General features: G+C 40.8%; 3 protein-coding genes across 3 annotated transcripts; 1 reads left to right on the top strand and 2 right to left on the bottom strand.

Moving 5' to 3' along the window:
* Window positions 1-352: 352 nt before the first annotated feature.
* Window positions 353-4,702, bottom strand: LOC118783921 (maturin-like). The gene is made up of 3 exons (XM_036537848.1): window positions 4,535-4,702; window positions 1,719-1,841; window positions 353-618 (listed from the first exon to the last, which is right to left on the bottom strand). The coding sequence occupies exons 1-3, from the start codon at window positions 4,700-4,702 to the stop codon at window positions 511-513; spliced, it is 399 nt and encodes a 132-aa protein (XP_036393741.1). The 3' UTR covers window positions 353-510.
* A 1,120-nt stretch (window positions 4,703-5,822) lies between these two features.
* On the bottom strand, window positions 5,823-11,270 carry eaf1 (ELL associated factor 1). Its single transcript, XM_036539728.1, has 6 exons — window positions 11,015-11,270; window positions 10,613-10,707; window positions 10,299-10,435; window positions 9,654-9,820; window positions 7,568-7,780; window positions 5,823-7,236 (listed from the first exon to the last, which is right to left on the bottom strand). Exons 1-6 carry the CDS (start codon window positions 11,115-11,117, stop codon window positions 7,187-7,189), a joined length of 765 nt encoding a protein of 254 aa, XP_036395621.1. The 5' UTR covers window positions 11,118-11,270; the 3' UTR covers window positions 5,823-7,186.
* A 200-nt stretch (window positions 11,271-11,470) lies between these two features.
* mettl6 (methyltransferase like 6) lies at window positions 11,471-14,410 on the top strand. Its single transcript, XM_036539727.1, has 5 exons — window positions 11,471-12,294; window positions 12,525-12,659; window positions 12,879-13,049; window positions 13,409-13,550; window positions 13,981-14,410. Exons 1-5 carry the CDS (start codon window positions 12,004-12,006, stop codon window positions 14,121-14,123), a joined length of 882 nt encoding a protein of 293 aa, XP_036395620.1. The 5' UTR covers window positions 11,471-12,003; the 3' UTR covers window positions 14,124-14,410.
* Window positions 14,411-15,896: the final 1,486 nt, after the last annotated feature.

Genomic DNA, 15,896 nt, shown 5'->3' with positions numbered 1-15,896 from the left:
CCACTGTCTCCTCTCCCTCTTTCTCTCACACACACTGTTTTTGGTCTCCTCACTCTTCCTTATTTCTCTCAAGAGTTGGTCTACTGACAGTCACCAGCAAAATGAGTCAAAATTAGTTCAATCAATGATGCTTTCTCAGTACCAGTAGTGATAAAAAAAATCCACCCTCTGGTTAGTGCTATACTTTTGCTAACCTTTAAAAATCAAGTTGCTTGAAATTAAAACAAACAATATCCCCATGTCTGAAGCACCAGCTGAACACTAACTACTAGTACACTGCTAGAAAAGTAATAAATATAAAAGGAGAAAGTGTACAATACATGATACAGATTTCTGTTTTTAAGGTGGGAAGAACTGCAGTAAGAAGCTTATTGAGGTTGTGCTACTCTGAAAGTGCTGCTGTTAAGAGGGTAAAGTACCATGTGGGCACAGTTCAAGCGGGCAGCCCTCCATGGGGGCAGGAGAACATTAGAGGGGAGGGCAGTCCTGGCTGGGGTGGAGGGGGTGTTATTACTGCTGGCTGACGCCCATCTGTTGGTGGTCAGCCTCGGGCTCCTCCTCCACATCCGCACGGCACTCCTCGAAGGCGTCATCATCAGCGTCAGGAAGACCCAGGAGCTGTGGAGAGGAGAGGGCGTGTCAGAACCCTGCGATGGAGCCAGACGTCGCAATCTCTGCATGTTCTGTTGCCTGTCATGTATACAGTAAACCTTCAGCGTGAAGCAGAAATTACTCAGAGTACTGGCAGTAAGAAATAGATATAATAAAACATCTGGCAATGGTCATCACCATCCTGGACAATGTGTCAATCAACATATCTATCCAGTACAGTGTGTCAATAAATGTGACTATCCCATACCCTTTGTGTAATGAGCTGATGATCACCATCCTGACCAGTGTTTTGATTTACATACCTGTTCTGTAAAACATAAAGTGAATACAGAGTGTAATCAGAGAGGGGCCTCTGCCTCACTCTTGATGCAGCCATACTCCTGCCTGCTCTTTCCTCTGTGTGTCCTTCAGATTTCATCTCACTCCATTCATTATTTTTGATACCTCCTGTCTACCACAGAGACAACTGCCTGTCTGTGTCCAGTTGTGAGTGATGCTGGCTACGCAGCTGGGAAAGGGGCTGTGTCACTCTTTTATTTGGAGCGGTCTCTATGCCTCATGGCTCTCCTCACTTTGACACAGGAAAATGGCCATTGCACACTATACATTTCAAATGCACACAGACTGCGTTGGTCTTTCACCTGTCAGTGTATTTGCTCCTGAAACTCTCTTGACTGGCATGATGTCCACTCATATAATAGATATTACATACAATGCATGACTCTCCCACATAACATGCCTTTACAAATATAATATGAATTATGAATGTTACAAAATGAAACAAAACATATAAGGATTTTTTTCATCAAAAAATATCACGTAATGATTACTGCCACTGTTTAGCTTCATGCACTTGCTGTAGCGTCTTGTTCAGTTTCAATGTTTTTTGTATGTTGCACAATGCTGGCATGAAATCACATTAATAAAACTGTCAAAAGTGAATATAATATTTTTGTTCATTTTTCGGAAGAACATAAGTCTCACATTTTGCTTCTCCCCTTATATTCCATAGACATCGAGCTCTGGGATGCTGTTGAAATCCTGACCTACTTGAACATTGAGGATACGCATTTGTAAGGCAGCTGTTGGCTGTGCACTGCACTCACCGGTCTGAAGGATCTGAGAACTTTGTCCAGGACCTCCAGCAGTGTTTTCTTCCCACAAGAGGAGATATAGTCCTGGGCCAGTTGAAGGAAGGGCAAGCAGTCTTCACTCTCACTCCACACGTGCTAGGGAGAGTACAGACCAATCAGCATGTAGCACAAGTAATCACATGACCAATCACAAGCTATCTCTCCCACCTCTCCACTCCACAACCTCATGTGCTGAATGTGCTCAACAGCATCTTCATCCTGGGTGATTTACATAGACTCTACTTAATGCATTATTAATTTATTCACCTGCATATATATGTATTTACCATAATGCACTGTCAAAATGAATTACAATCAATCATTATTTTCAAAGGGCAAAGCATAGACAAGAGCAGACATGGTAATACACTTAATATAGTTGATGGGGTTCATATTTATTCAAGAAAAATTGAATGATACCAAATAAGATGGTCATTAAAGACCTGAATTCAGGTCCATGTTCAGACAGACACTTATGTAACCCATGTGATTATCAGTATATCATTAACAAGACAGAACATAAAATTATATTAACAGCAGATCACACCTTTGGGGATGTTTTTTTTTTTACTCATTTCATGACTCATGATTTCATGCTGTGGATTCCTCCTAGCTTTGACTGACAGCAGATACTACAATATCAAAGCATGCACAATTATAAGTAGCTCCAGGCTTACACCTGACACCACACGATATTTTATGACATTTTTCTGACACTATGACAATTTTAGTTTGTTTGGTACACCACACTTCCCTCGTGAGAACCACTCAGGAAAGAAACCATTGCTTATTACAGAGAACTGAAGAACTGAAGAAAGCTGACTGGATTTAACTTACACAAAGCCACACTGCAGACTTCACAGTGTATTCATTAAGGCCCAATTTAGTGTGTCGCTAAACAAATCTCAGGACAGAAGTTATTTCTATTCTGTCACAAAGTTGACAATGAGAAATGAGTAACCACATCAAAGCTATGCAGGAGAAAAATCATCTCCCATTCTCATTTTTTAATTTACATTTTTTGGCATTTTCCCTCTTGTTCACAGATCTTTTTGTAGACACATCTTACATTAGCCTCGTCCCACCGTGACAACCCGTTGTGTTGTTCTCAACACAATGCCTCCACTCGTTTTTTGGTCCATGAAGCATCATGCACTAGTTTCATTAATTCATTATCATTAGACCACTGAACTTAAATTTCAGATTAGGGCCTCCTTCCTGTCCTGTTAAGGTCTTGCCTTTAGGTGGGTCTTTCCACAAATCCCCCATTTCTCCCTTTCCAGGTGATTGCTTGGTGGGTGTCATTACGGTTCACTGTTCAGTGCTATATGAGGTCACGGAACAGTAAAACCAGCCACTGGCGTCAACATCATCATCCCAAGTGCTACAGACTCATTACCAGAAAGGGAGGGGGGGGGCTCTGGGGACACTAACATGAGTGGTGCGGTAAAAAAGCCACTTCAAACCATGAACTGCAGACTGCCCCGGTTTCATGGGTACTGAGCTTCAGAGACAGTGTATAGTAATTGAAACTAATTAAACCTTTGGTTCTAAGTCATAGTGGGATCTTCACAGGATGGGAAAGATAAAAAGAAAGAGGAGAAGCAGACAACGAATAAAAGAAACAAAATAAGTCACTGGAGAGTACTACAATACTACGAGAACAATGATTTTCAGCTTACAATACTGCTGACATATTATCATGAAAATATGCAATTTGTAATGTAGCTGAAGAGACATGACTGTGGGGATCCTGGTCTTTGCTTCCTGCAGGGGGTACGTCTTTCATTTAGTGTCTGTGTGTGTGTGCATTCTCATTCAACTTGATTTCACAATGATCCCCACTATTTGTATACAATCTACAGGAAGATTTGGTGAAACAGCAGGTGAAACAATGGCTGCATTGCGATCAGTAGAGATAAACTCCCAAATGATTAACAAAGCAGCAGTGGAGCCACTGCCATAGCCACCAGATGCTAAACAGATGACCTCACTGCCTCAGTCAAAAACAACAGCCTTCCCCTCTGGTCCCACCTCCTCTGACAGGCAGACGCTACACAGACTTACCTCTGACTAACTGTTAGGTTCTTCCTGTGGAAAAACACTGCATGACTGGTTTTGCTACAGTTTTGAGAGGTAGTTGGGGACTATATATCTTATCCTCTGTGCATTACATACACCTCCACAAGAGAGAAAGCCTTGGCAAGCAGAAGTTGTTGAAAGAGTATTGTCATGGGAGGGGGGTATATGTAATGTAGATACCCATTCCAAAAGCTGAAACTTTGGATTATACTTTCTGTATTAATTATAATTTAAATTAAGCATAAAATCTATTTCAGATTTAAAAATAATAATAAAAAAAACATATCAAAATTGTTAAAGTGTACAGTTTCCAAAGAAAGTTCCAGATAAAGTGTCTGCAATAATATAACAACAACAACATAAAGAATTGTTATTATTATTATTATTGTTATTATTATTATTATTGGTGACAGAAGTATAGTTTGAGCGTCTCAGTTAACCTCTTCGGGGACCACTTTTCGCATTCAGCCACCCTTTATGTGCAATAAATGAAGAGAAACCATTTTCCTCACGGGTAACGTAAAATCTGTTGAAAGTAAGTACTGTTCTAAAAATCACTCTGGACACTTTTACTCGCCGATCTGACTGTATCAAATTCTACACAAGCTTCTCCGTGTGCATCGACCTGTTCGAGACTAACAATTAAATTACATCATTCGCCATAGAGAAATTACATAGAAGAATCCAGAGAGTTATATCACACTTACAAAATTATCAGAACCACCACTCATATCTGGACACAGGACGTAAAACGAGACTCCTGGTTCTGCATAGAAATCCAGCCGCCTCTCGTCTCCCTCCTCTGCTGCGATTAGATCGAAAGGGTTCCCAGAGCACCATTTCTCCGCTACGTCAACCAGATGCTTGAATTCCATCCTTTGTGAGTGATTTTATGCACCTGAGGGCGGAGAAGTCGCAGCGGAATAGCCGCTTCACCCGTCAAATCCTCCTTGCACCTTGGGTGATGCTAAATGCACAAAAGCCAAGAGCCGGTGTTCCTAAACTCTAGCACCCCCTCCGCATGTTGAATTTGAGATTTACTTGTTACCACGCTGCGTGCGGGCATCAGTTTGCCTCAGCTCTATTTTCGCCCGATGATTTTGGTATCAAGACACGCACACTGATTTGGAACGTAACGTCATCTAACGTGATGACGAAAGGCTAATAAAAATGACCAATGGAAAGGCCATGAGCTGGTACGGCTGTTACAACCTGTCGCATTTCTGCTTCTTGTCATAAGACTGATCACGTTGTAAATAAAATATAGCATTTATGAAGACACATTTTGCATTAAAATAAAATTTCATTATTGATCAAAGTACGTCTTTTCATCATTGTAAAGGGAGCTCACTGACATTTTCATCCACAGATGTTATATTCACAAATACAAGACTAACTTGCACATGCATTAGCTACGGTTATGATGAATTTTGTACTTTGTGTCATGAAATTCTTCCATCATTTTTAAAGATGTTCCTAACATCGCTGTGCCATGTCAACCTTATGTTACAGATATTTAATATAGGGCTGCCACATGCCAGGAATCGTTTTGCCAAAGAAATAACATAGTGTTGCCACATGAGATGGGGGTGATGCATCTGCCAAGTGGGTATATATATAAATCTTTCTGAAAGACAAAGTGTTGGAGACTCCACATCTTAATCAATAATGAAACTGCCTTTCAAATATACATTCTCTATCTAGTTCGGATTGCACTACAATCACACACGACATCTGGTTGGAATAGGAGGCTTAACCCACATCTTGGTTTGTGGCTGGAGGAGCTCAGTGATTATCGATGCAATAATCACGTATTTTCGAGCTGTTGATTTTAATGTGCTTCTTTTTCTACTAATGTAATGCAGTGGACCTCAAGAAGTGCATTGAATGGATCAGTCCGGTTGTATAACAGATGTTTCAGATACAGGAATACTGAGCAGAACGGAGATCAGAATAAAAAAAAACACACACAATCCACAGCTGAACAGACTGGCAACATTTAATGCACCCCAAACGCATGAACACAAACACTATTAGCATCCCCCAGTGAGAACCTAAAACACCCCAATAAATATGGTAACAAAGCTTTTAAGCTGGGAGCTGGAGGTAGCAGATATGATACATATGGGTAATAGAGCTAAATAGCTTCAAAAGACATGCTCATCACTTGGAAGTTTAATGCCCTACACAGCCTTAACATTCAAGGACTTTGGAGGAGAAGTATTGTTCATCCTGATAATTATTCATCATGTCAATATCAAAACAATGTGTGCACACTTTGTAACTGGATCCATTTGGTTGCTTTGGTGCTCCTCCAATATTCTTAACTATAAACATAGAACTTTATTTTGGCAAGAGTGATAAGCTGATATAGAAACAGTAACAAATGATACAGACCCACACATCTGGGTGAGACCTATATGTCAGGGAGGAAGTGTAATTTAAAATCAAATTGGTACACAAATACTCCAAATGCCAATAGGCAGAATGAAAAGGGCTGATTGATTAAATCATGATGCACCTTGGGATGTGATCACACCAGCCCTTTTCATCCTTTGTAAAGAGATAATTTTGCTCTTAAATTTGTTCCACCTTCACTACCTTTCCTGCAAAGTATATTGGTTTGGTTCTGCAGCATCTTTAACAGGAGACCTGTTGCACTGATAAAACCTTAATCGTAAAGTCTTAATGTAATCTTCGGAATATCTCAACAGGAATAAAGTTGGTTGTGTCATTGTGTGGTTGTGTGGAACAATAAAAAGATGTGTACCAGTATGCTTATGATTGAGCTGTAAATTAAACAACCACTAGCTATTTTCTTTTCCCATACAACGGTTTTAACCCTCTTCACAAAACAGTACTATTTGATATAATTGGTAAAACTCTTTGGGGAAAATGCAATGCAATTATTAACACTTGAAATTTTAAGAAAGTGCTTTGATATAGCTAGAGTTAACTGAATGTCAGAATTTGTATTTTTATACATTTTATCATCCTGATATAAAAGGGAACATCAGGAAAAGTGAACTTTAAGAAATATTTTAAACTACTTCTTCAGAATTGCAAAAGGACAGGGAGGCTTTGAATATGATATCTTTTCCTAGTGAATTAAAATAAAACAACAGGTGACTCTAAATAAAGCGTTTGTAAATATGTATTCTACATTTTGTTTGGACATGCTCATATGTTGAAGGATTTAAACTTTCAAATACAAAACAAAATATACAGCTAAGAAAAATACAATCTAAAAAACCTCAAAAGTTTGGAAGCTTTTCGGCGATATTAAAATATACTTAAAACCAGACAGGGAAGCTCCGTGTTCGTGTTCACTGCAGAGTGAATGAATTTTAGCACAGGACTTAATCATCATCGCTGTCACTTCCTGATTCACTCAGCTGAAGGTCATTTCCTGAGGAGACAAAATCAACATCCAATCAAATCACAATTCCAAAAGACACTCTGTGTGTGAAACAGTTAACCATGATGTAAGCCTGTTCACCTTTACTAAGAAAAGAACAGGATGTGGCTCAGTATCAGTGACAGAGAAGCTTCTGTGGGGTTAGCCATTCCTGCCATACTCCGAAATGAGAAGGAAGCTACCAGACTCTGAAACTGCACCATCCAATGTCACACCGGCCACTGCCTAGGTAGGGCATTATTGCAAGGTACTGCAGCAGCCAACTGCTTAGTTTCTAATGTTACTGATTTTCAATACAAGAAAACTGGTCTCCACAACTCACTGAGAGTGCTCATCAGCTGGTTGTTGCCCTGAGACCTGCTTATGCCATTGGTGACAGGGATGCGGTTGGGGGATGGGTAGGGGTTGGGTGGGTCCTGCTCTCCATCACTGCTGGAGCTGTCATCCCCGCTGCCTGAGGTGCTGCCTGAGTCCGAGGAGCTGCTCCCACTACTACTGCTCATCTGCTCGATGATCTCCACCTCGGCTCTCAGCTCTGCACAGGGTCAACAGGGGGGCAGACAAAGACGCAAGGGTTGAGCTGGAGATCTCAGGAACCAGTCTGATATAAATATCTTATCTGTCAAACACACTGCTGTCACCAGATCTCCTGGAGAGGTTACAGATCCACAGCCAACCACTCATAACAGGTATATCACAAAGTTCAGTCCATGGACCATTGCCTGAAAAACATCCATCTGACCCCAGACTGCCAAGATTTACAACATAGAGTGCACACACCTTCTCCTAAAACACTGAAATACTTACACACAAGATAATTTTTCATGGAGAGCAGCAAAATACTGTGCCCATTTAATACCATCTACTACTACACACAGCTACTGGTCAATGCCATAATATGCCTGGTTGGAAATACTGTGACTGTCTACTGGTTGGTGTCCCTGCTGATGTTATTTGCCCATTCTTAGTCCACTGCTCACCCTACTGCTCTTGTGCTACCTTTTTCTCATCTCCTTCCATTTCATACTAACATACACTTTAAGTCTGACTTTCAGTACCCTCTACTTCAGTGCCCCCACCTACTTACTCTCTCCTATCTCTTCCTACTGGTCTGTTTGTGCCCTGTACTCCTACACTGCTGGCTGTGCCTGTGTCCTTTCTCCAAGGCTCCATGGTGAGGGCTCGCCCTTTCTCAGCCATGGGTCCCTGTGGTGGAATGAGCTGCCTACCACAGGGATGACAACAGAGTCATTCACCACCCTCCATTACCCTTTTAAGACTCACACCTTTAGACTCTGTCTGGCTTCACTTGGGTCTGCCCTGAATCTGCTGATTGGACAGAGACTTCAACTTTGATGCACACACCCAACTGATGTTTTAATACACCACTTACCTTTTATTTAGTACATTTTGTTGGCAGCTGCTAAAACAGTTACAGTTTCCATGATCACAGAATTATGATTAAAATGACATTTATAATTCAGGGTTTCCTTTAAATATTTAGATAGTTGCATATTATGCCATTGTTTGTACAGCACTTTCTGATAAGTCACTATGCATCTGCCAAATAAATGAATCATAAAGGGTTAATAGAATGCCATTTGTAACATCAAGTATTCCTCTTCCATACAGACATAATCAAAAGTGTTTTAAGGCCCGACAGCTCAAGTTGTGTTGCTGGAGATTAAGTTGTGCAGAATTCTGCATAGATTCACTGATCTTAAAATCAGGTGATTGGCCTACCCCAATCACCTTTGACCACTCCTTGTTCCTTCAAGGTTAATGGGGTTCCTGAGTGGCACATTCGGCAAGGTGTCTACAGCCCAGGTTGAAAAACTGGCCACGTGATCTGCCAACAATGACCAGGAGCCCACAGTGGTGAACCAAACTGACTTTGTACTGGCAAGTGCCAGGGTGGGTAGGTCAGCCAGGGTACCCTCATCACACAAATCTCTCAGTACCCTTAGACTCATTAGACACCTATGAGATGCTGCGATGATGTCAGTGGAGTTGTCCCTATCCTCCAATAAGCATCCACTTCACAGCAAGGCACGGTGTGACTTTCAGAGAGAAAAACACACACTGGTGTACAGATGTATCGGAGTGGATGAGTGCACATGTTGTCTCAGTGAGATAAACTTAATTAATACAATTGCCAGTCACCAAAGTTGGGTGAGAAAAGGGTGAACAATTCTGAAAAATAGATCAGTGAATCTGCACATCATTGAGCAACATAAAACCCTTAAACATGAGTCACATGTTACAAGAAGCAACCTGAAGGACCTGTCCTACATCACTGCAATGAGCAGATCACATGCCAGGGGGTGACATCCAGGTAAGGTTCCCCCACAGTGGCAACTGTCATCCCTCTCTGCTCAAAAAGGGAAACAGAAAATAAGGGGGCTCACCTCTCTTGATGTCATCTAGCTGGGGTTCTGGAGAGGGGTTGTCCTTGGAGGGCGATGTTTTAGCACCTGCCCCTGGTTTGGTGGGGGCTCGGAACTGTGATGGAGGCTGTGTTGCTCGTGTCGAGTGTTGTTCTATCCGAGGCTGGATTTTACTGCTGCCTTCAGCTCTAAAACAACGAACAGCCAAATGTGCAGTGATGACATTACCAAATGGGAGTGGCAGCTTTTTGACAGATGTTTTACACTAGAAAAACACACACATAAAAGAATCCATAAAACAGAGGTACCAACCTAATTTCTGTTTGTCATTCATATGCAGGCACTGAGATGTGTTAGCTAGCTAACCAGCTAAACTACAAAGTCATCTACAACCATGGTACAAGGCTAGAGGACAGCGGTTACAGGATAGATCTAAATATCCCTTTTCCAGGTTCCTCAGAATGTAATTATTTTAAAGTGTTTTAGATATGTACACATTTCTGAATTACTCAGTTAAGAGGTATGATAAGATTTGCAATTTTGTATGTGAAGTGCCCAATAAGATCTACACTGAATATACACTGGTCATGTAAGATGCTTTCTACAACATACGCACATGTGCTTTCCTGGCTGGCACAGTGAGAAGTCTATTTGTGATCATCTCACCTGGTTTTCTTGACTTGTATACTGCTGCTCAGCTTCTCCAGCATAAACTCCCCTGTGTCGTGGTTCATGATAAGAACACAGTCTTTCTGATATGGCCTTTTGTTACCTTTGAACACTGTCATAGGTGGGGTTGAGCCCTTCAGGTAAAACAACAATACAGTGTTAATTGAAAACACAATACATAGCCTTCTCAAAAACAATACAGATGTTGTCCATACCAATATAAATTAGACGTAACTACGTTCATTTTTAAAGGGGGATTAAAATACCGGTTGTTGAAAAAATGTGTTCCTGAAAAATAAAATAAAGCTTACAGGAATATGAGGCAAAGTGATAGTAACTTCATCCCCTTTCCCAACCTGTAGCTCCCCCTCACAAGTTAGGTCGATTGAGGCTGGTTTAAAATCATCTGCAAGAGAGATGAGACAGCGGAATAACGGAAGAGAACTATGACATTAATGCTCCTTGTCTCTGCTTTCTCAGTGCAAACTACAGTGTCAACAAATGATACATTCATCGCTCCCTTCGAAATAAAATTACAACTTAAATGTACATCTATGACGAATAAACCTAAATAGCGCCACAGCATATCCCTCCGCCTACAGTTTCCGCTACATAGTTTAGAATCATGCAAGGTAAGTGTACATAAAGTATGTAAATAAAGTCTGACAATTAATTCACTAGCAAAGGTACTCGTTTTCAAATCCTAAACTTACATCTGATGGTATGAAATGTCGATTTTGGCCGCCTTTGGAAGCTCTCGCCAAGCATCAGAACGTGTTCTTCTTTATCCAAAAACGGATTAGAACTCCCGTTCATAGCTTCGGTTGTTGTGCACGATTCACTTCAGTTTCTAATATACTGCAAAAAGAAACTAATATGTCAGAAGATGTTCATTTGAACTGTGTAAAATCGATAATATGTTTTTCAAACAGTCCAGACGTCATGTTAACACTCCTCTTCCTGTTTGTGTCCAGCAGTAAAATGGCACCGATGATGCTGACGTTAGTGAGGTAGCTAGCTGACCTGCAAAGGAAACAACATGCGTACAATATCTGAACTGATAATTCGGTCAGATTTTATTCGCAGACTACACCATGACCTATAATTTCAATAGCTATTGACTTGTAATACATATTACAATTAACATTATAGACTATCTGGTTGTAAAATAATACATCTGTACATTTTATAGCTAAATAGCTGTTTTGCATCTTTATTCTTGCCGTTTTACGAAATACGGCCAGTTTGATTGGCTTGGTTATGAATCTACGAAAACATATTTATGGAAGCTAATGTAGTTACTTTTGTCGCTGAGATTTGTAGCTAGCTGGTATTAATTAGGTAAACAAAAATATGTTTCGTGTACACCGGGGAACCAAATAATTTATCGTCTGGGTCAATACGGAAAACATAGACAGATGGACAAGTGATATTGCTTGCTAGCTTTTTATGTATTTGGTACTCATAATTCATCCGTTATGGCTTAACCATAAATTCCTTTATAACTAGCTATCTAATTAACCTTAGAAGTCAGTCGCTGACTTCATCATTAACTGGCTGGGAAAGGTAGCTCTAACGGTAAGATAGTTCGGGGCACACATGCTCGCCAGCTAATGTTAACTAGATAGTTTGTCCTACTAAATTACACGAGGTAAATCTGATTTTGATTAGTTCTCTATAGAGTTAGCTATCTGTTTACGGCATGGCACAAGTAAATGAACCAGTTCATTCATCATCTAGCTTGGAGCCTACTGATCCTGTGTGGTCCGAATGTTCTGTCCAAAGCAAAGCACAATCTGGAAGAATTCTGACGGAGGAGGAGCTGGAAAAACTAAAGACCGATCAGATCTTGGTATCGGAGTTCAAGCAGCAGAAGTTGGAAAGGGAAGCACAGAAAAATTGGGACTTGTTCTATAAACGGAACAGCACAAACTTTTTCAAAGATAGGCACTGGACCACGAGAGAGTTTGAAGAGCTGAAAGCTTGCCGAGAGGTACCTAACTGGTGTAATAAGAGAAGTGGGACGTAATGTAGAAACCTTTTGATACGTGTTATCGTGTGTTCCTACTGTGTTTATCGCGACGTAATGATAACGTCAAAACCAATATTGGAAACACCAGCTATTGTCACATTATATGGAAATGATGGTAGATTTTCTGTCGTGTAGGGAAGCGATTGATTGGGAGAGATCTTAAGAAACGTCGCAACCTCTTTTTTTGGCAGTTTGATGCTCAGAAGCTGTTTCTGTTGGAGGCTGGCTGTGGGGTCGGGAACTGCATTTTTCCTCTCCTAGAAGAGGATACCAATATTTTTGTATATGCCTGTGACTTCTCACCACGAGCTGTGGAATTTGTGAAGGTAAGGGCGAGTGTCTGTATTAAAACCATCCCAAACATCAGGAATTCAATGCAGATGATTTACCCCTATGGCCCTCAACTCTATATTTGTCTGTATCTTGCCTTTGAAATGTTGGTTTTTCCCTAAGCAGACTTGCACAAAGACAAGGTCAGGAGTGAAGGAGTTGCTGTTATTTGTTCTCTTTGACACCTAAAGTGCACAATCTTATCTTTTCCTCAGCAAAATCCTTTATACTGCTCTGAGAGATGCAAGGCTTTCCAGTGCGACCTGACCAAAGATGACCTGCGGGACAGCGTGCCAGCAGAAAGTGTGGATGTTGTGACACTCATATTTGTGCTGTCAGCTATCCACCCTGACAAGATGCAGATGGTTCTGAATAATATTTACAGGGTCAGAATCCTATTTATTAACAAAATGGATGAATATCAGCCAGTAAGTATGTGACAGTTAAACCTGAAGAAAGCAGTCTGGTGGTTTAACTGTTCCATACTTATCACTTGCTTCTTATATTCAATTCCAAGCTTAGATTCTAATCTTACTGTCAAATTTTGTTTTTTCTGAGAAATGCCTTTTGGTACCCTTTGAATTCAGGTATATATGGTTTTCATAGCTTTCCCATCCTTTTAAATATTTTATGCTGTTCCACCAGGTTTTCAGTATACATTGTATTGCTGGATAGAGATGTTGAGTGACTTATTAAAGTAGTCTTTCACTTTTGTGAGCCCTTGTTTGTAAACATGTGCTGACAGGTGTTGAAACCAGGTGGAATCGTCCTGTTCAGGGACTATGGCCTGTATGACCATGCCATGCTCAGGTTTAAGTCTGCAAGCAAGCTTGGAGAGAATTTCTACATGCGGCAGGATGGCACCAGGTCCTTCTTTTTCTCCACAGGTCAGCATATCCTTGTAATCTGCATTAACTGGTAGCTCCATGCTCTTGACTGAAAAACTCTTTGTAGATCAGTAACAGTCAATCCCCAATGTAAGTGATGAGGCAGGCAAAACACAAATGTAATTACTCAGATTCAGAGTGCCCTTTCAATTAATGTCATTTTTATACAACTTGCGCAGTCTCCCATCATAAGAGGAAATTATAGACAAGTTCTCGTCACCGGTATATCATTATCAAAATTACTGGTACCCTATATATCATTTTAGTGAATATATCAAAAAAGTTGCCAGAGCACCTCAAGCATACAGTGTATAGTATACAGAAATATATTCATGTACATAGCAAGTACAAGTACAAGTGAGTACAAGACTTCAGCCATCTTTCCTATGATCTTTCATAATGGAATCATTATTTATCCCATGTGATCCAGAGATGCTGATGGACCTGTTCACGGGGGCGGGGTTCCAGAGCTTGGTGAATGAATACGTCATGCGAGAAACAGTGAACAGGAAGGAGGGCCTTTGTGTGCCAAGGGTGTTTGTCCAAAGCAAGTTCAGGAAGCCAGACCAATGACCAGTGACCTCTGTTGATACTATCCCCAAGCACCTCCACTGGGGACAGGGATGACCCCCCGCCCTCCCCAGCCATGAGTTTTTTTATCTGCTTCCATATTGAGGCTGCCACATGAAGAAACGCTTCCCACCATAAAGAACCCATTGTGTGCTCAGAGCGTCAACACAAAAATAATAATAGCAGACTGTCCATTGAGTACTGATGAGAACCTTCCACAACAGAAACTGATGTCTGTGCTTCAGTAATGTAATACAACACTGGCAGCTGGAAACAGTTTATGGAAAGAACACTAGATGCATTATTACCACTGAAGTGCAATTTTTAAAATTGACATTGTATATAAAGGGTTTTAAATGTGTATTGGTATGCATTTTTTATTATTAAAGTATTTTAACAAAACATGATTTTTTGCAATTTCTGCAATATTTTTAGCTGTGTTACAAATTAAGAATTGTAATTGTTGACAATGCTTATGAAACATTACCAGCAATGAGGACTGGGGAGATGTCATGCTGCATTTCTCCACAAGAGGGCAGGAAAAGCCTTAACAGCTGCTGGACACCCGTAGCCAAAGTCAAAGCCAGAATTTATTACGTCAATGGTGTTAATACAATTCTTCTCAAAATTTTAATAGCTGATTAATTCATTACACTGAGAACTGTCAGATATTTTCCTTTTACTGTCCATCAGTGCTTTCAGTTTTTTAGAGCCTATTTAAATGTGCACTAGACATGAGGGGTGATCGTTGTAGCATTACCAGACTTCCCCCTTCTCTGTTCTGTATTTAATATCATATTAATTTACATCCCCGTTTCTATTTTGACATGTCTCTGAAGCTCTTATCCAGTGAGATTTACAAAGGGTGCAAAAGTGCATCTAATACAGTAACAAGAACAAAAGGCCGCAAGGAACACATCTGACAATGCCGTAACTCTTGACTTTGTGAATACACGGTGCATTGTGTACATATCTTAAATCCATGCTTGGTTGGAATGGAATATTTGACTGAGGGGCTAGCCCAAGATACTGCAGTGCATCTGAAATCTCACACTCCCCTGAACACGTGCCATGCAAACGATCACCTGCTGAGCACAGAGCAGGAGGTGAGGAAGCAGTTTGGATTGCAGCCCAGCCTATGCCTGATGGTATTTGTTTGATGCAACATTTCAGGTGTTGACTGAAAAAGAAACTCAGTCACATGGATGTCACAGAAGAGGCCTCTTTTTTGTCACTCTGACTGCTATTTCAAGGTTCTGCTTTTTGATGTTGCTCTGGGTTCCGGAGAAAAGATAAGACGCATGTCTTTTTTGTTTTTTCTTCACATTGGGCACATGACATCAGTTAAATCCATACCCATCTGATGTCCACCTTCACCAGTAGGGCCTCAGATGAGGGTGAGTCCTTTTATAGCACTGCAACATATACCAAAAGTTTAGCCACTTTTCCCATCACACTTCTCTCAGATTTGGTCTTGGCTGTGGGTGCCTTCACAGCCATGGAAGTCCCTCTATTGCCAATGTCATTGTCATAGCTTGTCTGACCTCCAACAACAGATAATATGGACTGATTGTTCAGTGCCACAGCCTCCCTACCTGTTTGGCCTAGTTTTGCTTTCCATAAGGAGGAAGGCTGGAAGGACATTCCAGACTGCTTCATGTGAATGCACAAGTAAGTGTTACTTTGATGCTAGTCTTAGTGTTGATCTTGCATTGATCATGTCAGAATATTTTAAAAGCTGGGCATTGGCTAGGAACCTAGTGCACACCTTTTCCC

The sequence above is a fragment of the Megalops cyprinoides genome, chromosome 10 (genome assembly GCF_013368585.1).
Source record: "Megalops cyprinoides isolate fMegCyp1 chromosome 10, fMegCyp1.pri, whole genome shotgun sequence".
In the NCBI taxonomy this organism is placed as follows: Eukaryota; Metazoa; Chordata; class Actinopteri; order Elopiformes; family Megalopidae; genus Megalops; species Megalops cyprinoides.
Note: the sequence above shows the minus strand (reverse complement) of the source record. Positions and strands in the feature narration are given on the sequence as shown.